The 27,808-nt window shown below is 44.7% G+C and overlaps 1 protein-coding gene across 2 annotated transcripts in view; it reads left to right on the forward strand.

Annotated features, from left to right (window-relative positions):
* LOC126365750 (sodium-dependent nutrient amino acid transporter 1-like) overlaps positions 1-27,808 on the forward strand; it is a 279,984-nt gene that overhangs the window by 134,069 nt on the left and 118,107 nt on the right. Inside the window, exon 2 of one of the 2 annotated variants that reach the window (XM_050008226.1) lies at positions 4,903-5,304. The exons of the other annotated variant lie outside the window; for it this stretch is intronic. Coding sequence (XP_049864183.1) covers positions 4,903-5,304 — 402 coding nt within the window. The remainder of the gene's footprint in view (positions 1-4,902; positions 5,305-27,808) is intronic. 2 annotated transcript variants of the gene reach the window in all.

Below are 27,808 nucleotides of genomic sequence, written 5' to 3' on the forward strand. Positions count from 1 at the left end.
AATGAAGTTTCTTGTCAACAATAAAACCAATGCTCACTGGATCCAAGAGATACAGTGGGATTTGGGAGAACTGGAAACACGGGGAAGACGTTTAAAGCAGGGTAACTTCCAAATGGAAAAGTTCCAAGGCAGAATTGCAGCCAGGATGAAAATAACATGGAGAGAATGGCGAAGATTGTTGCATTGTGTTGCAATAAAAGAATAGTGGGAAGGTTGGTTTAGTTGCTTCCATTACGCCGCACAATGGAAAGCCGGCCGGCGTGGCCGAGCGGTTCTAGGCCCTACAGTCTGGAGCCGCGCGACCGCTACGGACGCAGGTTCGAATCCTGCCTCGGGCATGAATGTGTGTGATGTCCGTAGGTTAGTTAGGTTTAAGTAGTTCTAAGTTCTAGGGGGCTGATGACCTCAGCAGCTAAGTTCCATAGTGCTCGGCGCCATTTGAACTATAATGGAAACTTCAGCTGTAAATTCTTTTGTTTTGGTGCACAAAGGCTATTTGCATACCAATTTTCTGCTCAATTGTGCTGGTTGTCTAATTTACTTGCAATAGATTCCGTTGTCATTTTATGGCTTCGTCTTCAGGCACATCTATCGAAATTAAATACACCCTCAAGTGTGCCTCGTTCCTGTAAGACAGAATCCTGTAACGAAATAAATGTTTTCTATGAACTTGACAGTTTTATATTTATTAAATTACTGGATGCTGTGGTATAGCAACAAGACATACTTGTGTGTGTGTGTGTGTGTGTGTGTGTGTGTGTGTGTGTGTGTGTGTGTGTGTGTGTGTGTGTGTGTATTTCATTTCGATACTGCGCTTGATGATGAGACAATAAAAGGCCTCGAAGTCAATTGCAAATAAAGAACAAACAAAGCTGAATTTGAAATTACGACGAAAATGTTTTTGCTCTCCAAAACAAAAGGAAAGGTTGAAGCCAATACCAATCTTAACGTCGTTGGCGTCTTCTCTTCCTTCTCAAAAAAAAAAAAAAAAAAAAAAACACCTGCACGTTCTTGTTCTCATTCGGTCGCGTAAGCGCAGAGCTCTGGTCACATGTTCAGCCACATGTTAGAGTGAGTTTCTGTCAAGCGGCTGTCGCGCGAGAACTGCACATCTCTACGACTGAATAGCGCGGCTGAAGCGCAGGTGTCGCCTCGCGGCGAGTTCGCCACGCAAGGACGCGACAAGTAGCCGGAATGTGGCGTACAGCTGGCTGGCCTGGCGGAGTGATAACTGCAGGCTGCGGTCGAGGGCGGGCACGTCCGTACCTTCGGAAAACGTAAGCGCCTCTTCTGTGGCTTAGTCCGTCTAGGGTGACTCCCGAAGATTTGACCAACAGCATCCCGAATGCAGTCTTTTAGAGCGAGAATCACTTGCTACAAATGAAAACATGCGATCGCTTCCACGACATGGCACACGTCGCCAGTAAAACACACACACACACACACACACACACACACACACACACACACACTTGGATCTGGAAGTACGAGGTGCTTCTACAGTACGATGTGCTTTCAGGCATTTTCGATGAAACAGGAGGTTTTTGCATACCACACAAGAGCACCTGCATGATTCTTCTACATTGAAACTTCCTGGCAGATCATAACTGTGTGTCGAACCGAGTCTCTAACTCGGGACCTTTGCCTTTCGCGGGCAAGTGCTGTGGGGACGGGTAGTGGGTCGTGCTTGGGTAGCTCAGGTGGTAGAGAACTTGGCCGCGAAAGGCAAAGGTCCCGAGTTCGATTCTCGGCGTGGCACACAGTTTTAATCTGCCAGGAAGTTTCATATCAGCGCACACTCCGCTGCAGAGTGAACATTTCGTTCTGCTTCTACATAGTTGCAGGGGCAGAGAGAAGTATCTCGAAAACTATATTACTACCCGTTTCCTGGTACTGCATCAGTTAACAACTCATTTATTGCTACCAATTATTTTGAACGGCCATTTTTTTAAATGAAAAGGATCTTCCGCTACCATTACTAAAAATAAAGTGTGTGCTACAAAGTGTCATTCAGCAAAGATACACGGTGCAAATCTTCATTATGTTTTTAATGACAAATACCACTCCGAACTTCGTTGCCCTATGAATGACGACGAAAAATTAACTGTGATGACTTAACTACGATAATCTTTTAACACATGCTTGAACCTATCGATAAATAAGAGTTCATTTTATCAAGTTGCCTAATTATACTTCACCACTAATGTACCGCTATGACTGATTGTCATTATTATCATAGTTCCTTTCCGAAGAAAGAGGATTCGTTGTCGCGATGCATGTGTGAGGTAACATGTTAGTCTGCTGCGTTAGCCTGTTGAGTTGATTCCACTGCTCGCTTGCGCTTTCGTAGAGTTCAACAGGCTATTAACACTTAGAACCTTGAGTTGGGAACATATTTGATAAGGGCGTCGTTCTAGAGCAGCATTTGTTACATTTAAGTACGTGCTACAACCATGTGAGAGATGACGCACTGCGTGTATGCGTCGTTTGTTAGTCTGGTATAATGGACAGTGAAGCTGGCTAGCAAGTTGGTACAGTAGTAGTTAACTCATGGTCGAAACCTTAAAATACGGTATAGAGATGGCCTTTTGCAGCGCACACCACAACGATACTGAGATACAAACTTGGAAGAGAGTTGCCTTGTGATGTACGGAGAGGTTAGAAGGGAGAGGAAACATCAGAATAGTTGTTATTGAAATTGAAGGAAAGTAGAGTTTACATAGAGCTGTACATTGTTTGTCGAGCAACGCGTTAGAAAGGATTTATATTTCGTATGCAAGCTTTGCGATGAAATCAGATATGATTTTGGCTCTTCTTCCCGTTCTCACCCTGCATTGTAACGTGTGATTTCTGTGGTCCAATTCGGAATTCCTATGACCCAATTTTAAAGTTCACAATCTTCCCATTTTCAGCGAGCAAAAAACCTCAAAAATCGAGAAGTGGGCCAAGCTTCCGTAGTTATTCCATACGTGGAGTTTCGTTGCTCCGTGTCGATTTTCTGTAAGCTCTAGATTCCACAGCGTGGCTTATCCCCACTGCGACACAGTGCCGATCCCTTAAGGAAAGCCACTTGTCAAGGCAGCGCTAAATAGACCGTGCCACCTCTAGTGCTTCAGACGCGTTTTCAGACTTTCAGCGAGCAGTTTTCTCGTCTATAGATGGAATTGTCTGAGACTGTTAATGAAAGTTTCAAGACTTCCTCTTCCCCGTTTAACATGTTAAAGAAAACCGCAACCGCTATAAACAGCATTAAGCATTTTTTTCGAAATTTACCCGTGATCTGTAACCCTCATACACTACTTACGCCTGTAGGCTGCCCTGTACTGAAAATAACGTCGGCCATAATAATTCTAATGTAAAACGGTAGTAAGTCGAGTCACATACAGATTTACCGAGTCATTTTTTATATTCTTGAATTAATACTCGTCTTGAGGTTAAAGCTCACTCTTGCGTCCGTGTTTGCTTTCAAATAAATTTGCCTAAGATTAGATTTGGCTTTGAGCACACACATTTTGTTTCTTCTTTTCACCCAAACGTGTTTCGCTGAAGTTATAGCACCTCCAGTGAGTTTTTCTTTCTTCTAAATAACAGGAAAATTGCTGTTCAGTATCTGAGTAGATAGCGGTATAGAAATTACAGTTTTTAAGACTTGGAAGCCTTCACAAGTTAGAAAGCAGTTCTTTGTATTACCTTGTTACCACTTCCTGTGGGTTTTGAGGTATTCTGTAGTATGCGTTAGAGCTGTTCTTGGCCAAATGTTGGAGCGGACGAAAACAGACATTACACACTGGTATTTTGTCCGCATTTTGCCGGCCGGTGTGGCCGAGCGGTTTTAGGCGCTACAGTCTGGAACCGCGCGACCACTACGGTCGCAGGTTCGAATCCTGCCTCGCACATGGATGTGTGTGATGTCCTTAGGCTAGTTAGGTTTAAGTAGACTGATGACCTCAGAAGTTAAGTCTCATAGTGCTCAGAGCCATTTGAATCATTTGTTCGCATTTTCTGAGCCAAACTAAAAGTGAGGAATGGACAAATACGATATCAAATTAACCACAATGAGGTCTGCTTATATATACGACTGAGGTATCCAAGCACGACTCACGACCCGGCCTCATAGCCTTACTTCTGCCAGTACCTCATCTTCTACCTTCCAAATTTGAGTTCACCTGCATACCTTCCGGGCTAGTGCTCCTGGGAGAAAGGACATGAATAAACCAGGCAGGAGGCAACTGTTCGTTTCTTTATTCGCCAATGTACGCCATCCTGGAAATAAGCGAAAGGGCCAGCAACAAAAAGAGAAGCAATTCTGGGTGTGAAGTAAAGCTGTGAGGGCGGGTCGTGAGTCGTGCTTGGATAGCTCAGTCGGTAGAGCACTGCCTGTGGAAGACAAAGTCCCCAGATTCGAGTCTCAGTATGGCATACAGTTTTAATCATCCATGAAATTTCAAGTCAGCCCACACTCTACTGCAGAGTGAAAACTTACTCCGGTCTTACACGTCTGCACCCAGAAAAAATGCGGTCATTTGAGGTACTCCTCAGTATGAGTTTGTTTTCACACGTAGCAATGTTCACAGATACAAACGTGGCACTATACCACGTAGCATCAACACGTGAAGCACGTCTGTTTGTAACTTAGACTGACGTACAGTTCATGGTACAGTAGCTATCTCCGGAAGCATTGGAATTTTATTATGCCTTCATTGTTATGTATTGTAACATCTACTGTGTGTTTTTAATCGGGATGATTTAATTGAGCCGTCCGAAACTAGTTATCAGTTAATAGATAAACTGCCTACGCAACTTGAAACGGCTGAGCTTATGCTAAGTCTTCCTTTGCTCACGACTGGCGATAGCAGCGTCTGAAACACGAAAACAACAGCAGCACGGCTTGGCCGTTTGCAGGTATCCCGCGAGTTCTCCTTCTCGTCCACGAGCCGGGGTGAGGCGTCGCCAGTGCAGTCCCCCACGGCCGCCTCGCCGCCCGCCTCGGCCGGCCTGCGGCTGGCCACACCGGGCCGCGGACGGGCGCACGCCGCTTCCGGCGCCGCGTCGCTGCCTCGTTCCCCTGTCCCTGCCTCTGCCTCTGCCCCTGCCCCTGGCGCGGCCCCACTCGCGCACACGTCGACTCCGCTGGCGTCGGCGGCGTCGCGGGCACCTGCTGCACCTGTTGCGTCGCGGGGAGCCGCCACACCGTCTCCTATCTCGCGCGACGGCAGTGCCATCCAGAGACATCTGTTGGCGGACGGAGACAACAGCTTGCAAAAAGCCGCGCTGCAGGAACGCCACCATCACCAATTGCAACAGGTAACGGCCGTCTATCTTAGGCAGTGCATGAATCACCAACTCGTGGCAACTCAAATTTCTCTCTCTCTCTCTCTCTCTCTCTCTCTCTCTCTCTGGGCCGACTGCGCCAACGTCGAAAGCAAGATGACAAAGATTTCGTAATCATGGTTAAAGCTTCATGGTGATTTGTTTCTGTGCTACACCGAAGTTAAACGCCGGTTAACAAAAACGCGCCGGCCGGAGTGCCCGAGAGGCTCTTGGCACTTTAGGTTGGAACCGCACGACCGCTACGGTCGCAGGTTCGAATCCTGTCTCGGGCATGGATGTGTGTGATATCCTTAGGTTAGTTAGGTTTAAGTAGTTCTAAGTTCTAGGGGACTGATGACCACAGATCTCAAGTCGCATAGGGCTCAGAGCCCTTTTGAACCATTTGAAAAAAAGTGTTGAGGCGTTGGTAGCCGCTTGTTTACGTACTGCCTGTAGGCTTTTCCTCCCGGAATCGTCAGCTGACGTTTACCAGCGCCACTGGTTGATGTTATCAACGATTCAGCCTTCATTGTAGTTCGCCACCAGAAATGGATTGTGAATCTATAACAATACCAATCACCAGTACGCCAGAAGAAAATCATTAAACATCCCCGAAGCCAGACAAAAGCTAACAAGCAATCAAATTTTAATGCTAGGAAGTCTCTTCTGAAGCCATTTGTCTGGAGAATAGTGCGCCACCTTGTTGGACTCGCTGGACAGCGTGTCTAAGGCATTGAGCCTGACCGGATTGCCTCCAAACACGTTTCCGAGGATTGTGTGGTTAAAGTCACATGCGACACACACCAATGAAGAGAACATGATGCCAATCCTGAGCGGTCCATTCGGCATGTTGCTGGGGCCCATCTGTACCGCGCTGCATGGTGTCGTGATTGCAAAGATGGACCTCGCCATGAACGTCGTGAGTGAAGTTGCGCATCGTGCAGCCTATTGCGCACAGTTTGCGTCGTAACACGACATCCTGTGGCTGCACGAAAAGCATTATTCAACGTGGTGGCGTTGCTGTCAGGGTTCCTCCTAGCCATAATCTGTAGGTAGCGGTCATCCACTGCAGTAGTAGCCCTTGGGTGGCCTGAGCTACGCATGTCAGACAGTTCCTGCCCCTCTGTATCTCCTCCATGTCTGAACAACATCACTTTGGTTCATTCCGAGACTCCTGGACACCTCCCTTGTTGAGAGCCCTTCCTGGCACAAAGTAACAATGCGGACGCGATCGAACCGCGGTATTGACCATCTAGGCATGGCTGAACTATAGGCAACACGAGCCATGTACTTCCTTTCTGGTGGAATGACTGGAACTGATCGGCTGTCGGACCCCCTCCATCTAATATGCGCTGCTCATGTATGGCTGTTTACATCTTAGGGCGGGTTTAGTGACCTCAACAGTCAAAGGTACTGTGTCTCTGATACAGTATCCACAGTCAACGTCTATCTTGAGGAGTTCTGGGAACCGGGGTGATGCTAAACTTGTTTTGATGCGTGTATTAGTTGATAGGACGCATCTTGAGGCATCAAATGGACAAAAGTTTTGCGTGAGGGAAGGATAGAATGAACCGCAGACTTGACTACAGTCACGGTGGAAGCAGCAGCGGTGTGCCGCTGAGTTGGGCAAATTAACGCTGGCTGTGTGCAACGTCACGCACGAACCAATAGGGCTGCGTCACTCATTCAAATAACGATTCAGACGTTCATGGAAGACCCATTTTCTTCGCGAATGTAAACAGTGAGAATGTTGCACCAATAAAAATACAGTTACGGGCAATTAAGTCTATTCTGGGCGTCAGATTGCTTTAATAGTACGGATTGAGGCGTTTGTAGTGTTTTAGCGCAGTCCTGCTTTGTATACACTGATCAGCCAGAACATTATGACTACCGACCTACTATCGATATAACCCCGTCCAGGCGATAGCAGCGTCACCTGGTAGGGAATGGCTGCTAATAGACACAAGCACGGTGCATGTAATATCAGTGAACGCGCTGTCCGTGTGTAGAATGGGGTAGGCGCGCGATGTGTCCAAGTTTGACTAAGGGCGACTTGTGGTGGCCAAGAAGCCTGGCATGAGCATTTCGCAAACTGCATGTCTTGTCGGGTGTACGAGGAGTGCTGCGGTGTCTTCAACACGTGGTGCAACCGAGGTGAAACCACGTACAGGCGTCGTGGGGTTGGGCGACCACCCTTCATTACAGGTGTCGGACGTCGTAGGCTTTGCAGACTGGTAAAACAGGTGGTGAACTGTGGCGTGACTAACATCAGACTTCAATGTTGGGCAAGTACAAGTGTGTCTGAACACACGGTGCAGTGGGCCTCTGTAGCTGACGGCCCAGCCATCTGCCAATGTTGGTAACACTTCATCGGCAACTAAGACTGAAATGTGCACGTGACCATCGGCACTGGACGTTGGGACCGTGGCAGGCCGTTGCGTAGTCTGATGAATTCCGGTAACTTCATCGTGCCAATTGGAGAGCAGAAACCGTCGTCTTCCAGGGGAGTAGCTCCTTGACAGCTGTACTGAGACAAGCTGGCGGTGGCTCCGTTACGCTCTATGGAACATTCACGTAGGCATCTATGCGTCCAGTGGAGCTCGTGCAAGGCACCGCGACGGCCAAGGAGTGTGGTACGCTGATTGTAGACCACTCGTACAGTCCTTCATGACGATCATGTTTCCCTATGGCAGCGGCATTTTTCAACAAGATAGTGCGCTGTGTCCCAAGGCCAGGAGTGCGATGGAATGGTTCAAGGAGTACAGTGGTGAGTTCCAATTGATGTGCTGCCCCCTGCCCTCCCCTCCCTCCCTCCCTCCCCCCCAGCCAACGCGCGCGCGCTCTCGCAGATGTGGTTCCAACTCCCTCCAGCGACCTACCAAGGTCTCATTACTTCCATGCCACGACGTGTCGCCGCTGTTATCCGTGCCAAAGGTGGACATACGGGCAATTAGGCAGGTGGTCATGGTGTTCTCGCTCATCAGTGTAAATATCCCATTTGTTGAAATTTGCCAGGGGTACATTTATTGGATAAAAGATTGTTTGAAAATGACAAAGTCGCAAATAAAGACTAACTTTTGAAAACGTTTTTTTTCACGTATAGTGAAGCAATTTAAGTGTGTTCAGTGTATAGGACTACCATTTATTCGTGAAACGTAAATAAAAGGACTAAACTGCCGCACAGCTCTTCTCGCATTCGAATGCGAAAGCTTATCATTACGAGTCTCACGGCGTGAGATTCCTTTAACAGCTGGAAATCTACGGCAGATCTTTGGCTTAAGTTCAGCAACTAGTTTGACGTCCTCAGTTCAAGAAAACAGTAAACGTCGGAAAGGGAAAGAATGTTTTCAGACTATACTTTAATAAGATAAAACAATAAATGGAACTATTGACCTCGTTGAGGAACTGCGTATACGAGTTTCCAAATGTAAACTTCCCCTTCGAGACGGCGTTAACTGCTGACACGAGCGTACCCAGGAACTGGTGTGGTAGGAAGGGGATGGGGAGGGACACTCATAATACACTCCTGGAAATTGAAATAAGAACACCGTGAATTCATTGTCCCAGGAAGGGGAAACTTTATTGACACATTCCTGGGGTCAGATACATCACATGATCACACTGACAGAACCACAGGCACATACACACAGGCAACAGAGCATGCACAATGTCGGCACTAGTACAGTGTATATCCACCTTTCGCAGCAATGCAGGCTGCTATTCTCCCATGGAGACGATCGTAGAGATGTTGGATGTAGTCCTGTGGAACGGCTTGCCATGCCATTTCCACCTGGCGCCTCAGTTGGACCAGCGTTAGTGCTGGACGTGCAGACCGCGTGAGACGACGCTTCATCCAGTCCCAAACATGGTCAATGGGGGACAGATCCGGAGATCTTGCTGGCCAGGGTAGTTGACTTACACCTTCTAGAGCACGTTGGGTGGCACGGGATACATGCGGACGTGCATTGTCCTGTTGGAACAGCAAGTTCCCTTGCCGGTCTAGGAATGGTAGAACGATGGGTTCGATGACGGTTTGGATGTACCGTGCACTATTCAGTGTCCCCTCGACGATCACCAGAGGTGTACGACCAGTGTAGGAGATCGCTCCCCACACCATGATGCCGGGTGTTGGCCCTGTGTGCCTCGGTCGTATGCAGTCCAGATTGTGGCGCTCACCTGCACGGCGCCAAACACGCATACGACCATCATTGGCACCAAGGCAGAAGCGACTCTCATCGCTGAAGACGACACGTCTCCATTCTTCCCTCCATTCACGCCTGTCGCGACACCACTGGAGGCGGGGTGCACGATGTTGGGTCGTGAGCGGAAGACGGCCTAACGGTGTGCGGGACCGTAGCCCAGCTTCATGGAGACGGTTGCGAATGGTCCTCGCCGATACCCCAGGAGCAACAGTGTCCCTAATTTGCTGGGAAGTGGCGGTGCGGTCCCCTACGGCACTGCGTAGGATCCTACGGTCTTGGCGTGCATCCGTGCGTCGCTGCGGTCCGGTCCCAGGTCGACGGGTACGTGCACCTTCCGCCGACCACTGGCGACAACATCGATGTACTGTGGAGACCTCACGCCCCACGTGTTGAGCAATTCGGCGGTACGTCCACCCGGCCTCCCGCATGCCCACTATAGGCCCTCGCTCGAAGTCCGTCAGCTGCACATACGGTTCACGTCCACGCTGTCGCGGCATGCTACCAGTGTTAAAGACTGTGATGGAGCTCCGTATGCCACGGCAAACTGGCTGACACTGACGGCGGCGGTGCACAAATGCTGCGCAGCTAGCGCCATTCGACTGCCAACACCGCGGTTCCTGGTGTGTCCGCTGTGCCGTGCGTGTGATCATTGCTTGTACAGCCCTCTCGCAGTGTCCGGAGCAAGTATGGTGGGGTCTGACACACCGGTGTCAATGTGTTCTCTTTTCCATTTCCAGGAGTGTAGTATCGCTGCGAATGACGAAATAATTTTGAAATTTAGGTACAAATGGCACTAGGCTGCTGCTTAAAATGTCGCGTAAATTATACAGCGTATATTCATCCAGTGATGCACAATGAGAGCACTTAGTACTGCCAACTAGTTTTAAGTATATTTTCATACCTTTTATAAACATGCTAAACGTAAAATAATTAACACATTAACCTATTTGTAAAGTAGTCCGGTAATAAGACGTTTGAAGCTATTTGTACATGGAAGTCCGAGTGTTTAAAGAATTATGTGAGGGGGGATTGCTGATACGATACTATATTGCAGAAGCAATCTTCATAGTCATTCAGACGACACAAATGCGAACATTACCCATCTCCATATTTCTATGTGCCAGAAGAACACCCATGAAAAAGTGTTGAAGCATACGAATTCGAACGTTTGAGTAGACTCAGTGTGTTGCTTTTGAACAAATGTCGCATAATACTAATAGTTTTTCAAAAGCAGCTTATTCCTGTTATAAATTTAATACCGTCGCATGCCCTTAGACTGCAAATCCGCTTGCTTCAACGCATCGTAACTTTATTAGACCTTGAAATTTTGTTTTAGAATTGCTTACTTTTGGAAAATTTCGATTTCGCATCAAACCCGACGCCGTAGCGTTGCACTAAATTCAGTTGTAAACCATACAGCATAAGCAACTACTAATGATTAAGATGTGAAACGATCGTGAGACAGAAAACAAGGAGGGTCTAGGAGTTGCAGGTAGAACAGCCTCGGGACAGCATCCAGGGATGAGTCAGTAAGCTACCTTCGCCAGAACCGTTGGCCGATAGCCCATAGGGCTCTCTCTCTCTCTCTCTCTCTCTCTCTGTTTCTCTCTCTCTCTCTCTCTCTCTCTCTCTCTCTCTCTCTCTCTCTCTCTCTCTCTCTCTCTCTGTGTTTCTCTCTCTCTCTCTCTCTAGAGGAGAGAGAATTATTCTCCTCATTTAGTCGGCGCTATTTCTTGCTGGTGTGGGCATTCCTCAGCTGAAGAAGCAATTCTCTTTCTCTGTCTTTCCAACTTCTGCAAACTTTCAGCAGACTAATCTAGGACTGCTTAGAAGATTAAGGTCCTAGAGATAGTCTGGCTTTGACTCGTATAGCCCCAGATTATTCTTAGATATAGGTCCTGAGTATAGCACAATAAACTGTTTGAGTAGTTGCACAGTACTGTGTCAGTGCCTCCAAGAGCTCTTAGTCATTGGTGACGACCGATATAGCTGTGCATCCTGGTATTCTACGTACGACAATGCGACTCACGTTGATAAGGACCCCGTTCCTTTACGTGCGCAACTTCGGCGTAGTTTGAGATGGCTTCGTGGAAGCTGATGCACGTTCAACAATTGCATCAACTTGGATAATCAGCTTTTTCGTAGAATCGCGCGACGTCTTCGAGGAATCAGAAGGGGAGAAAATAATGTAAATAATATCTGCTACGGGCAACATTTTTAAAGAAAATTTAGACTACATCCGTCGTCAACGTCAAAATTTGCTCGACCCTCACTAGCGGCGTAGATTTGCTATAGGTGATGCATTCTCGGCTTTCTAAGCGCTGAAAGACATCACATAATATGTGACTGTACCCTTTAATGTGTCACTAAATCAACGGAGTAACTTATTTCTTACACACACTGTGTTACTAAACAATGTACATGTGAAGTTCCAGGAAAGAAAAATCTTTCTCGGATCAATTGGACATATGTCTCTGTCAATACTACATAGAGAAACATTGCCCTCTAATAACTAATCATATCAAAATTTCCTTTCCTTCACTGCTTTATAATACTGAAATTATTGCCTCTGTCCTGCATACATTCTTTCCTGATAGTGCTTACTGAAAATTGGTCAACTTTACGTTAGAAGGAATCATTTCAAGTCATTGATTCCTCATAGCAATTTCTTATAGTGCCGTAACCTCTATATCATATATATATATATATATATATATATATATATATATATATATATATATATATATATATCCATACGGAGTAAGTAGAGGTTAAATTCATTATGAAAATCTTCTTAGTTCTCTTATTATTATTTTTTTTTCGTATAGTCCTGACAACAGTAAGGCAACACCTAACTAGTTTCAATCGGTGGTCAGAAGCCTGGGGATATTGTTTACTGTGGGCTGGCGCAGAGTGTAAGATGTCAGGCAAATCCAACACCTTCCATGAAAACCCTGACACGATAAGCAAATCCAGTAGTATGTCACATAGCTCCGAATAAATCGTGACATTAAATTAACCAAAGTAACACGAGTAACGAGTGAGCAAATGGAATACCACAGACTAACACAAGAATGCCTAAATGTATGTCATACCTTCCCCCAGTCAGACAGGGCAGAAACGAGAACAGAAGCCGAGAGCAGAACTGTGTTAAGCTAGAAGGTCCTACGATAAGGGACGGACTGGACACCCACGTCGCCAGCTAACCACTAGGGCCACACAACCCGCACATTTTAGCGTGAGACTGTTTCGCGTCTCTGTTACGTCAAGGACCACCACCCCCCCCTCCCCCCCCCCCCCAGCCCAAGTTAAAAGCTAGAGCCCTCCAGAAGAACAGTATAGATCTTACGATAACGCTAAAAGAACCATACCAGCTGCAGGTTTTAGCGTGATACTTTTTCGTGTCTCTGTTACGTTGCAAACTTTAGAAAAATTGCCCCACCACGAAAAGTATAAAGTTTTTCATTGGATAGACAGAATTTTTGTAGGCGGAGCTTAAGGTTAACATTGAGACCCTGATTGGTCAGATGAAAACACAGTCAGATAGTTTTTTTAAAGCAACTTCGGTAAATTGTAGTAAGGAGAAGTTAGGAAAGTTAGGAGAGGAGTTAGTTTCGAGACGGCGAGCTGGATGGCAGCAGCGCCGGCCGCTGCCCCCCTGAAGCTGCTTAACCAACGACAAGGTAATGAACGCACGCGATGCCGCATTTTTTAGCGCATTGGGCTTCACTCAGAACTGTAGAAGTCTCATCTGTTGCACCCCCTTTTTGCGTAATACTAGTGTCGATCGTCAATTAAAGCTCATGGTGTTCACATTTGCCACTTGAAGTAAAAATCTGAAACGCGATGATTTTTCTGTTATATAGTTATTGAGAAGCCACATCAGCCATTGTAATTTACGACAAGTAAGATAAGTAATTAAAGATAATTGAGGGTCACTGTAGACTATTTTGATAGTTTTTCTTTTGTGAAACTTAATTTAAACCTAGATTATAGATGTGATAGGGCATAGGTCATCCTTCGATCCATTGTAGAACTTGGAAACCCATTCAGGGAATATTAGTTCACATTTTTGTTGAACGGCAGTTGGTTTTTACCATCCTGGCTGAGCCTCTGCGACGGTTAATCAAATATGAATTAATGAGCATTAGGGAGCTTTGTTTTAAGGTCGGTAACATTCTTTAACACCCCTGTCTGACAACCTTTCAAGCAATAGATCTGTTTTTAGCGGAATATTGTGTTTTATTTATTGCTTAGTGAATAGGATATATTTTGCAGTTTGTGTGCCTTTGCCTTTTTCAATCATGGAACTAGCTTACGTAGCCAGTTATGGCGAACCTACAGTTTATCGCGACTCCGAACCATTACGCAACTTGGAATTTGCCAGAGGCAGAGGAAGAAGTGATAAGTGGCAGAAAATTCCTAGAACAGAATCAAAAATCCGTGTCTTAATAGTCTGATCCCTTTTCACTGATCCAGCGATTCGATACTTACGGCCCTTGACCCGAAGTAGTGACTGATCGTTGGATCTTACCTGGATTATCTTCTTCCTTCGTTTCACCCTTTTTGGGGTACCCTGGATCAATCATTTCTTTGTGCGTTGTTCTTTTCTTAGGGCTCAATATTTCTTCATTCTTTCTGATTTTCTTCTCTCTTCTTCCGAGATGAAGGGTTTGGACTTTTGTGTGGATTTGTCTTGGAACCTTATGTTTTTATCTTTAGTAATTAATTTAGCAGTTCGATCAATAAGTGAATTTTCTGAAATCTTTAATTCCACTAGGTCTTTCTCAGTTTCTTTAAACCAGTTGGGCTTCGTTTTTCGGTTACGGAAGAAGTCAAAGATTTGTTTAGTTAATCTGTTGGAATTCATTCTGAGAAGATGACCATACAAATTTATTCTCCTTTTTCGCATAGAATCTGGAAGTTTTTCAGTTTTTTTGTAGAGAGTTTCCTTTTTGATGTATATAATCTTATTGTTTTGAAATTATGGCAGTGTTAAATACATGTAAAACGAGGAGCATCTTCTGCTTCGTTGCGCGTGAATGATTCAAACATTTGTTGACTCCTCAATGACTTCTAAACATTGACATATATTGTGAGTTAAAGAATGCCCAAAGTCACTCTATCTTGACGGTAGTTGAAGACAATCCACATTTCAGTTTTCGGAACTAGGAGTTGAGGTGGTTCGCCCGTTAACATCTCATCACTGGTGTTTTAGAGTTAAGTGTTTGTGTAGCTACTGTTAGTTTGATTTTTGTGTGTGTCATTGGAAGGTAGGGAGAGTGCGTCCCATTTGAGGAGGCAGAGGGTTACACTGATGGACGGATTTCTGGAAGTAATATCACATGCCCTTCCCTTTCGTTGCGTTGAAATTAGAGAGATGGAGAAGGCTACCATCACAAAGGCCGTCGGGCTTCGTTTACCATAACAGCTTTAACAATGCAGTTGAGTTTCACAACACTGTTAGCACTGTTGACTGTAATGAAATAAAACTCGAAGATGGCTTTTTTCTTAAACAGCTCTCCACGATATAGTCGTCTGTACTAGCAAATTCGGAAGCCTTGCGTATCCTCTTCAGCGCTGATGCGATGTCGCTTAGCAGATGAAGCGTTGGTCCTGAAAATTACGAATGGAACTTAAAAGAACTTAGATAAGTAATTAAAGCGACATCAGGGGTGTCGACATTTGAAGCTCAGTGTGAGTGCTGAATTAGAACGCTCACAGTTTACAATGTTGAAAACTAGCCCTTCTGAAAATCCAGTTGCAGGTGCTTTTGAATGGGTAACACTTGATGAAGGTAAACAAAGTATTGTTTATTAGGTTCTTTTTCAACGCTATCTAATTAATGCAAAAAGTAATTCACGATCCACATAGAATTTGTTTTCATTTTCTTCGTATCTCTGTGTAATTTTTAATTCTTACTCATAAAGAATATGTTCCTGCGAAAATCATTCAAAAATCAAATTGCTTTAAGCACTATGGGACTTAACATCTGAGGTCATCAGTGCCCTAGAACTTAGAACTACTTAAACCTAACTAACCTAAGGACATCACACACACATCCATGCCCGAGGCAGGATTCGAACCTGCGACCGTAGCAGTCACACGGTTCCGGACTGAGCGCCTAGAACCGCGGGACCACCGCGGCCGGCCGAAACGCCGGTCATATTGCCGTTCCATCAGCGACAATACCTTCGCATGAGTTGATACCTAGAGAAAAGTGAGTGAGTACATCCACTCAAATTCTCAACAATACTTAAGCTGTAGTAGATTCAGCATTATAGAAACCAAAAAATAATTGATTAGTTTGAAAAATATCACCACTGACACGTCGAAGGCAAATCGAAACTTGCTCGTGTTGACAAACGTCGCTAGTTTCATCTAAATGAGTGTTACTCAGTAAAAAACTAAATTAAAACTAATTGCTCCACAAAGAAAGGTACTGACTGAGTGAATATCTATAGGTGCAAAACAAGCTATTTAAATCTCTTCCGGCCGTTGCGCGTTGGGGCGCGCGCGCCATAGAGAGAGAGAGAGAGAGAGAGAGAGAGAGAGAGAGAGAGAGAGAGAGAGAGAGGCGCTGAGCGCCTACATTTGTTTCTGGCCGACTGAGAAGCGCCAGGCCGACTTGCATGGGACAACGCTAGAGTGCAACGGGGTAGAAAATGGTTCAAATCGCTCTGAGCACTATGGGACTCAACATCTGAGGTCATCAGTCCCCTAGAACTTAGAACTACTTAAACCTAACTAACCTAAGGACATCACACACATCCATGCCCGAGGAAGGATTCCAACCTGCGACCGTAGCAGTCGCGCGGTTCCGGACTGCGCGCCTAGAACCGCTAGACCACCGCGGCCGGCCACATTTAGGAACGGGCCTGATTGTGGGTTTCCATTTGGCCAGCTGATAGAATCGTGCAGCATCCACATTTGGGGGCTTTCAAATGTCATAGTGGCGCGATGTTGCACTGTAGGGAAAAGTGAGGGTACGCATCCTTTTCGTCAAGGTTCCATTCGACCATGTATGACCACGACCGGGGAAGATCGCAGTATTAAGCACCAAGCTCATCGTAACACATTAGCATCTGCGCCCACCATCTGTGGTAACTGATGGACTCCCTGCATCACTGCGTATCATTCCGAACCATTCGTCGGACACTAGCTGCAGCCATACTACAGAGTTAACGTTCCATACGTAGTTTGCCGCTAACACCAAAAAAACAAGCGCCTGTGTTTGGGGTGGTGCTGTGACCAGGAATCGTGTGGACACGTGATTAATGACGTCGTTGTGTGTTCAGTGATGAATTGCTGTTCCCCACTACCCGTCCGCAGCTCGTGGTCTCGCTTCCCGAGCACGGGGTTCCGTGTTCAATTCCCGGCGGGGTCAGGGGTTTTCACCTGCCTCGAGTTGACTGGGTGTTTGTATTCTCATCATTCATGAAAGTGGCGAGTTTGGACTGAGCGAAGTTTGGGATTTGTACGGTCGCTGATAACCGTGCAGTTGAGCGCCCCACAAACCAATAACAACAATAATAATAATACATCATCATCTCCATTAGCCCGGATGACCTTCGTCAGCTATTACGACTGCGATCTGGGGAGAGGCCGCATTATTCCAGTGTTATGGAGAGGCACAGCTACATTGCTCCCAGCGTCACGATGTAGGGGGCCATCGAGTTAGAATTCAAGTGACAGTTGGTAGCGATTGAGGGAACTGTGACGGCACAACGCAGAGTGAAGGACGTCCTCCCTCCACGCGTGTTACCTCTCGGCAACGCTGTCGTGGTGCCACTTTCGACGGGACAAAGCTGGTCCAAAAGTCTACCCTGCGTCCGCGTGACGTTCAGGTGTATCCATGATAGCCGTGTCTCCTACAGGACGTGTGTGGGACCAGCCTGCACGTCAACTCAGTCTCTGTGCCATTACCCGGGGTGTGGAGGACCAGTTGCAACAGGTGTGGGCCAGCTCGCCTCTAAGAGATGATTAAATGGCGTTGACACCCATCTCAACAGAATCAGTGCATCCAGTCCAGGTGGGTGCAGCGTGAAAAGTGGCCTAATAATGCCAAGTCCGCAAGTTTGCTTTGATTTCGTAACCGTGAGATAACGTCACATACCCTATCAACAGTGAAGTGTCGTTTCCTACACCCTATTCTAGGTGCTTCACTTTTTTTTTGCCCTGCCAAAACAGTGAGAGCGGTTAAAAAGGGTTCCGTATTTTTACAGTAGGCAGTACTCGTCAAAACTAAAAGTCCTGTAAACACATTTTGGAAAATATATACTTTTGAAATTTGGCCGTTTTCATTGCGTCTAGAAGGTCAGTAGTTAAAGATGGAGGCCGTTTATCTGCCGACGTTTACCGTTCATCTCTTTTTGGTTGTATTGGTATCTGTACTTAATTCTTTGACTGTCATGCCGTTACCAGTCGTAGAAATTGAAACTGTCTGCTGTAGCAAACGGATGAGAAAAAATACGGTGTAAACATTGAATAAGTTAATTACCGTAGGAAACGCATATGTTTTGGAAATGTGAAACTATAAGTTTAACTCTTATATTAACTTGTTATACCTCAAAAAAATTCAGTATATCACTCATTCTGTTCGTACAATTTTGAGTTAAGCTGTCATCAGATCATCAGTTATGGCGTGGAGAGAAATCAGCATGAACGATGAAGCAGACTATTAATCCACGTGGGAAATGTCACACATGTCACACATGGCACCTTGCTATGATTTACCCAATGGTGTTAATCTATGCATAACGCCATCCTCAACAACTTGAAAATAAAAATCTGCAGTTTGTTCCAGCGACATGCAGAGGGGTCATTCCAACTAGATCAAGGGATCGCGGTACACTTTGTACAATGTGACACGGGAGTGTGGCGGAGATTGCAAGTCACGCAAACAAGAGTGCGAAGAAATCTAGCAGCTGACGTCATAAATCACGATGTCCTGTGGTCAATTCTGTACGAGCAGTTACTTTATACGTATCACGTTCAAAGCGTCCAAGCTCTCAGGCCATAAGATCACCATACACTGATGAACCAAAGAAACTGGTACACCTGCCTAACATCGTGTAGGGCCCCGGCGAGCACGGAGAAGTGCCGCAACACGACGTGCCATGGACTCGACTAATTTCTGAAGTAGTGCTGGAGTGAATTAACATCATGAATCAGACAGAGCTGTCCATAAATCGCTAAGGTACGAGGGGATGGAGATCTCTTCCGAACAGCAAGTTGCACGGCATCCCAGGTATGCTCAATAATGTTCATGTCTGGGGAATTTGGTGGTCAGCGGAAGTGGCCATCGGAAGTCTCTAAACTCATAAGGGAGTTCAAAAAATGGTTCAAATGGCTCTGAGCACTGTGGGACTTACCAGCTATGGTCATCAGTCCCCTACAACTTAGAACTACTTAAACCTAACTAACCTAAGAACATCACACAACACCCAGTTATCACGAGGCAGGGAAAATCCCTAACACCGCCGGGAATCGAACCCGGGAACCCGGGCGTGGGAAGCGAGAACGCTACCGCACGACCACGAGCTGCGGACTAAGAGTTGATGGAACGAGTCTGTAGCAATTCTGGGCGTGTGGGGTGTTGCATTGTCCTGCTGGGATTGCTCAATTTCGTTGGAATGCACAATGGACAGGAACGGATGCGGGTGACCAGACAAGATGCCTATGTACGTGGTACATATCAGAGGCATATCTAGACGTGTCATGGTCCCGTATCACTCCAACTGCACACACCCCACACCAATACAGAGCCTTCACCAGCTTGAACAGTCCCCTGCTGACATGCAGGGTCCATGGATTCAGGAGGTTGCCTCCATACCCGTATACTACCATCCGCTTCATACAATTTGAAACGAGACTCGTGCGACCAAGCAACATGTTTCCAGTCATCAACAGTCCATTGTCAATGTTCACAGGTCCAGGATAGGCGTAAAGCTTTGTGTTGTGCAGTCATAAAGGGTACACGAGTGGGTGTTCGGCTCCAAAAGCCGGTATCGATGATGATTCGTTGAATGGTTCACACTCTGACGCTTGTTGATCGCCCAGCATTGAAATCTGCAGCAATTTGCGGGAGGGTTGCACTTCTGTCACGTTGAACGATTCCCTTCAGTCGTCGGTGGTCCGTCCTTGCAGGCTCTTTTTCCGGCCGAAGCGATGACGGAGATTTCATGTTTTACTGGATTCCTGATATTCACGGTACACTCTACATCTACATCTACATGACTACTCCGCAATTCACATTTAAGTGCTTGGCAGAGGGTTCATCGAACCACAATCATACTATCTCTCTACTATTCCACTCCCGAACAGCGAGCGGGAAAAACGAATACCTAAACCTTTCTGTTCGAGCTCTGATTTCTCTTATTTTATTTTGATGATCATTCCTACCTATGTAGGTTGGGCTCAACAAAATATTTTCGCATTCGGAAGAGAAAGTTGGTGACTGAAATTTCGTAAAAAGGTCTCGCCGCGACGAAAAACGTCTATGCTGTAATGACTTCCATCCCAACTCGTGTATCATATCTGCCACACTCTCTCCCCTATAACGCGATAATACAAAACGAGCTGCCCTTTTTTGCACCCTTTCGATGTCCTCCGTCAATCCCACCTGGTAAGGATCCCACACCGCGCAGCAATATTCTAACAGAGGACGAACGAGTGTAGTGTAAGCTGTCTCTTTAGTGGACTTTTTGCATCTTCTAAGTGTTCTGCCAATGAAACGCAACTTTTGGCTCGCCTTCCCGACAATATTATCTATGTGGTCCTTCCAACTGAAGTTGTTCGTAATTTTATCACCCAGGTACTTAGTTGAATTGACAGCCTTGAGAATTGTACTATTTATCGAGTAATCGAATTCCAACGGATTTCTTTTGGAACTCATGTGGATCATCTCACACTTTTCGTTATTTAGCGTCAACTGCCACCTGACACGCCATACAGCAATCTTTTCTAAATCGCTTTGCAGCTGATACTGGTCTTCGGATGACCTTACTAGACGGTAAATTACAGCATCATCTGCGAACAGTCTAAGAGAACTACTCAGATTGTCACCCAGGTCATTTATATAGATCAGGAACAGTAGAGGTCCCAGGACGCTTCCCTGGGGAACACCTGATATCACTTCAGTTTTACTCGATGATTTGCCGTCTATTACTACGAACTGCGACCTTCCTGACAGGAAATCACGAATCCAGTCGCACAACTGAGACGATACCCATAGCTCCGCAGCTTGATTAGAAGTCGCTTGTGAGGAACGGTGTCAAAAGCTTTCCGGAAATCTAGAAATACGGAATCAACTTGAGATCCCCTGTCGATAGCGGCCATTACTTCGTGCGAATAAAGAGCTAGCTGCGTTGCACAAGAGCGATGTTTTCTGAAGCCATGCTGATTACGTGTCAATAGATCGTTCCCTTCGAGGTGATTGATAATGTTTGAATACAGTATATGCTCCAAAACCCTACTGCAAACCGACTCAATGATATAGGTCTGTAGTTAAATGGATTACTCCTACTATCCTTCTTGAACACTGGTGCGACCTGCGCAATTTTCCAATCTGTAGGTACAGATCTATCGGTGAGCGAGCGGTTGTATATGAGTGCTAAGTAGGGAGCTATAGTATCAGCGTAATCTGAAAGGAACCTAATCGGTATACAATCTGGACCTGAAGACTTGCCCGTATCAAGCGATTTGAGTTGCTTCGCAACCCCTAAGGTATCTACTTCTAAGAAACTCATGCTAGCAGATGTTCGTGTTTCAAATTCTGGAATATTCCATTTTCAAATTCTGGAATATTCCATTCGTCTTCCCTGGTGAAGGAATTTCGTGAGATAGTCATACGGGAAAAAGCCCACTGCCTCGCTACCTCGGATATGCTGTGTCCCATCGCTCGTGCGCCGGCTATAACACCATGTTCAGACTTACTTAAATCTTGATAACCCGCCATTGTAGCAGCAGTAAGCGATCTAACAACTGCGCCAGACACTTGTGGTTTTATGCACGCGTTGTCGATCGCAGCGCCGCATTCTTCCTGTTTAATCTCTCTGTATATGAATACGCATAGCAGTTTCTTTGGCGCTTCAGTGTATTAACGCTAAAGATAGATAGGTAGGCAAACGTTTTCATTGAATAAATACTGTTTTATCAGCCATTTTTTGTGCGGCAGATTCTGCGGGTATTGGAGAATATTACTCTACCAGAAAGAAAACGGATGTAGTTTATGCACAATGAGACACCACCTCTTTTTTTACGCCTCACATGACAGTTCCTAACACAAAAGTTACTACTATGGGCTGGTCGGAGAGCTCCAGTAGCATGACCATGGCCTCCCCCGTCCCTTTCTCACCTAACCATAATCCCGTACGTTTTTGCGGCAGTCCGGCCCTTAAATGAAATTTTTAATCACATCACGAAAGCTGGTTTTCTTTATTTCCAATCGCAGTCTACACACTGACGAATACAGATGGCTCTCAGCAACGGAAATGTAGCATTGTTGTCAAACCATGTTTGTTTATTGCTCAAGCCGTAAAGAAAAACCAAAGACAAATTTGAAAAGGGAATTAAAAGTTCAGGTATGTGAAATAAAAACATGAAAGTTTGCGGATGACATTGTAATTCTGTCAGACGGCAAATGATTTGGAAGAGCAGTTGAACAGACTGGAGAGACATATCAACTAAAGTAGCATTTCAGTTAAACTAAAACAAGGTTAATGGATTCTAGTGCAATTAAATTATGTGATGCCGAGAAAATTAGATTAAGGAAAGAGACACTATAGTAGATGTATGTTACCATTTGAGAGGAGATAATGAAAAATGTGACGATGGCCGAACTAGAGAGGAGCAATAGTAAGAACCACATTTCTGGAGGAGAGGAGTTTAACGCTTAATTTAAGCATAAATTTTAGGAATCTGGTTTGATTCCTTAGAGAAACAGTTGTGCCCAGCAACTGTATTCATTTCAATTAGTAAAGGGCACAGGAATCAGTGGCAAACAGTGTCTACTGTATATCTGTATTTCGTTCACTGTGTGGCCGTCTTCACCACTGAAAAATATGTTACACAAAATTACAGCATGGAAACACGCCTGCATTATTGTGACTATTCATGTCACGGTTTGAGTTCACACTAAGGCCGTTTTATACAGCTTGACAACACTGCTGGACTCAGTGTACGTCATACCGACTGACAGCGCCCTCTTTACATGTATGATGCATTGACAACATTAATTAACTTTATATTACTTTCACAATTCATATCTTTTCGATCATTTTGTTTATTATTTTATATTTTGCTTATGCGACACTGACTGTAATTATTATGCTGCATGGTTTTAATAAAATTTTACTTAGATATTTGAACAAAGTTTTTTGTATTTTTTAATGTCCAGTTGTAAAATCTGCAGCAGGAACTGACGCCACTGGCTAGTTAACACAGTTACCGCCATATACAACTGTGAAACAGTAGTCACTGCTTTTAAGTTACAATCACCTTATTTGTTGTATGTAGGCAAGTTTTTAAAAAGTATAAAATGATAAAACATACTAATTGTGTAGCTAAAATAAAGTTAATGCAAGCTGTCAATGCATCATACATATGAGGGCCCTTTAGACTGGGATGGTGTACACGGAGACCAGGTGTTGTAATTGTAAACAGTGGGCTCAATGTGACCTCAACCTCTGACATAAAGAGTTCAGTTGGGAGTATGTGCGTATACAAGTGTTTTTAATGTTTTGCCTTACATTTACGGGTATGTATTTTATGACTGATTGAAAGCTACTGCAATAGCTTTGAAGATGGTCACACCGGACCGACATATAGATACGCAATAAGCATAATTTGCAACTGTTTGCTGTACCCTTTACTACTTTAAATATTAGACAGTCTCTTCTTAAGGTATCTGTTCCGAGTGAATCTTTGTATGAAAATGAAACCTAGGCAACAAAAAGTTCTGGCGCGAAGAAGGATAAAAGTTCTTGAATTGTGGTGCTAAGGAAGAATGCTTGCAGACTGGATGGGTACAACGAATAACTAATAAGAATTACTGTATCTAATATAAGTGGAAATAAATGTATGGCACAACTTTACTAAAACAGATGATCGATTGGTACGACACACACTGAGGTATCGAAGAATCGTCTGTCGTTGCAGAGAAATCTGAGTAATAAAATTTGTTGAGGAAGGCAAAGGTTGGATTGCATAAAGTACAGTCCTATGGATATTGGTTATAGTAGTTAAAGATCGAAGTGGTTTCACAGGGTGGACTAGTGGGGGGAAAAGCATCAGACATTCTTTGGACTAGAAGAAGAACACGACGACATGATAGATACGAAGTCATTTAGCGGCATGTACAGATCTGTTCCTTGCGTGAAACGAGTGTCGCTTCGGATCCACAAGAAACATATTACAGTGTCTTTCTGACGCAATGCGTGACACATTGTTTGTCGCCAGCAGTCTTACAAGGCTGCGGTAAACAGTATGAATTATTTACTCAGTTTTGTTTCTTGTTGTTACGTAATCTATTCCAGAAAACAAATGCTTTACGCAGGTATCCCGTTCTTGTTGTTTGTGTACGAGAGCAACGTAAGATGGTTTGCGCCTGATTGCTCTAACTGCAGTCATTAGTTATTACTCACGTAGCACATACGTATCAGTGTAACTGGAATCCACATATTTGCTACTGCTGTTAGTCGACCGACGTAGCGTCTGACAGGTTTCCATAAAAAGGTATGCACATTAGGACGATCACTTACCCAGAGGTGACACAGCATACGCTTTAGCGATATGCAAATATAAAGAGGGCAGTAGAATCGCGTACACGCCGTACAAAAGGGTAGTGCATTGGCGGAGCTGTTGTTCGTACTCAGGTGGTTCATGTGGAAGAGTGTCCGACGTGATTATTGCGGCACGACGGGAATTAAGACTCTGAAAGCGGCATGGTAGTTGGAGCTACACGCACTGAATATTTCCGAAATTGATATGAAATTCAATATTCAGAGGTACACAGTACCAAGAGTGTGCCGAGAATATCAAATTTCGGGCATTACCTCTCACACAGTGGCCGACGGCCTTCACTTAACGACCGAGAGCAGCGGCGTTCGCGTAGAGGTATTAGTGATAACAGACAAGCAACAGTGAGTGAAATAACCGCAGAAATCAGCGTGGGACGTACGATGAAAATATCCGTTGGGGCAGTGCGTCGAAATGTGGCGTTAATGGACCACGGCAGCAGACGACCGACTGGAGTGCCTTTGCTTAACAGCATGACGTCGCCCGCAGCGCCTCTCCTGGGCTCGTGACAATATTGGTTGAGTCCTAGGCATCTGGAAAACCGTGGCCTGGACGGAGGAGTCCCGATTTCAGTTGATAAGACCTGTTGGTGGGGTTAGTGTGGCGCAGGCCTCACGAACCCATGGACAACTTGTCCAACCGAACCGATCGTTGACTGCTGGGGAGCATTTGCAGCCAGTTATTGACTTCATGTTCCCAAACTTTGGCACAGTTGTTCGTGATTAGTTCGAAGAACATTGTTGACAATTCTAACGAATATATGGCCTCTGTTCTCCCGGCATGAATTCCATCCAAACTTTATGGGGTATAATCGAGAGATCAGCTCGTCTACAAAATCCTGCACTTGCAATACACTCGCAGATAAGGACGACTGCAAAAGCAGCGTCGCTCGGTATATCCGCAGATGGCATCCAGCGACTTTTTGAGTCCATGCCACGTAGAGTTGTTGCATTACGCCGGGCAAAAGGTGGTTCGACGAGATATTAGGACGTATCCCATGACTTGTCACGTCAGTGTGGAAGCCATATTATTTCTGAAATCGAAACGTGCCACGAAGATAATCACTGCGAAATAAAAAGACGTCAGCTTTCTGCATTTGTGGATTGTTATTACGTGAAAACAGTTTACTTTTATCCATCCATATGTATTGCAGTATTGCTAATGCAGTGAGGAATTTGAACGACCTGCACAACCTTTTACGCTTTATTCATCCAGCAAGCGCTTTGCTCTTATTAGTGTCGATTTAACATCTGCACTTAGTGCATGCTCCGAAGACGACGCTTGAATTTGATCTTTCCTCTTCGCTACAACAATCAAAACTTCGCAGTTCTCCCGTGGCTCTTCTCTCTATTGCTTTTGTGCCGCCCGTTCGTTTCTCTCCACGCAGGAGCGTAAATTTCGAACTGCGCAATGCTTTCATATTCCGAAGTGACAGTTTCTTTCTTTCTTTCTTTCTTTCTTTCTTTCTGTCTGTCTGTCTGTCGTTGTCGGTGTTCTTTATATACAGTTCTTTTTTGACTTTAGATCACCGCATTTTGTACAAGCGTTTCGCAGTGGCGGCTGGATATCATTCCTAAAGTGCATTTCTACAATTGCTGCAACTTCTTTATTGGAAGCAAAACGTTTTCCAACCTCACACGCATTAAGTGCAATGATACATGGAAATCTTTGGGTGCCAGATTATGTGATAAGGCGCATGTGCCAACAGCTTTTACGTCGACCACATTGGTCTCCCTCATTGGTACTCTGGTACTCTTTGCGGATTTTTCATTTTGCAATAGTGATCTCTACTCACGTTGTTTTTATTTTCTTTGTCACTTTGCTCCACATTGATCATCAGATTGCCAGTTAATTTCATCTCAGAAAAAGGTGGCCGTAACGTGTTGAAATTAACTCCCCTGTTTGTTGTGCAACATCGCGCCATTCACCCGAAATAATAATAATAATAATAATAATAATAATAATAATAATAATAATAATAATAATAATAATAATAATGTCACGTAGCTCAGTGAACTGTTGCAATAGTTTTTAAGTTACACACCACTTGGTCGAAATGAGTATCCCCAAGGAATCCCATTTATCATCCTGGGGAAAGGGACTCCCATTTAAACGCGGAATCCGAACACGTGTTATGGCGGTTTTATTACATAGGCCTATTTACAAAGTAAAGCAAAATTGGTGTATAAGTGGAACAATTTAGAAAAGTTAAAACATGTTACATGTAGTAGAAGAAGAAGAAGAAGAAGAAGAAGAATCTGAGAAAAGAACCCAACATGTGAAGTGTGTGTTCTCTCGCACATTTTCAGAACAAGATTTTAGTATTTTACGATCATGAAATGTTTCTATCTCAAAAAAAAAAAAAAAAAAAAAAAAACAGGTTTGTCTTCCTCTCACCCTTCGTTGTCGTAATCCTTCATTCTCAAACGCAGTTTGACATGTCACCGGAATTAGTCTTCAGATTACAGTATTCTTTTGTTTGCCAAAACCACTAGACCACCATATCCGATCTACACACTCGTTTGGCTGCTGCTTCCTCCTGGCGTGAAAAGCCTTCCCTCCTAATCTTTCTCGTTCACATATCGTGGTTTCGTAAAACGCGTACATGGCCTACTAGCCGTAATGCAGCGCAGTGCGCTTGCTGTAGAAAGGAACTTCCTGTTTGCGGTTTGCCCGAATGAGTGATATGCCCGCGTCAGATGTATATATACAACAATGAGTTATCCAGTTTTGCGAAGCATCTGTCATAAGGGCGACACGCGATCCGCTCGTGAGAACGTGTTAGACTCGTTTACAAAACGACTCCCAAAGTGATACATTCATATGTACTTAGTGTCTCTACTTTTCACTAAGAAATATAAAAAAGTCACTTTTTCAGATATGGTTGCTATTTTATTTACTGTTTTTGTTGTAACTGTTTCTAATTCCTGAGCTCCTCGCTTAATGTACAACGCTTGTCACAATTAATACACCCGTCCCAGTTTCAGTGAAGGCCAACTCCTTTACATAGCTTGATCTCAGTTGTTTTCTTAATCAGTTCGGTTATTAGTTGCCGTTGGATTTAATGCAAGTGCTACTCTTCATTATTTTGTTAAGAAACGTTTTTCTTGCTTAATTTTGTAGAACAAATACTGTTTCTATAAAGACTTCCTGAAAACAGTTTATTACATAACATTAAGAAAGAAAGAAATAAATGTTTCCAGAATAAATAAAAATTGACCCCCTCTTTGACAAAATCTTGTGCACGTCATTTTTCAAGTAAATGTGCTATACCAATATGATAGTGGTTCAGGAGTTACACACACACACACACACACACACACACACACTATATAATCTCAAAAAAAGTTTTGCGCCACCTCGGTTCCGAGAGTTCCGGAACCTCTACAGAAAATTGGAATAGAGATCAACAGAAACAATAAACATCATTTCCACCTTTTTTATTGCCCATGAAAACCACACACTGCATGTTGTACAGTCGTACAGCGAGACCTTGA

The sequence above is a fragment of the Schistocerca gregaria genome, chromosome 4, assembly GCF_023897955.1.
Source record: "Schistocerca gregaria isolate iqSchGreg1 chromosome 4, iqSchGreg1.2, whole genome shotgun sequence".
Taxonomy (NCBI): Eukaryota; Metazoa; Arthropoda; class Insecta; order Orthoptera; family Acrididae; genus Schistocerca; species Schistocerca gregaria.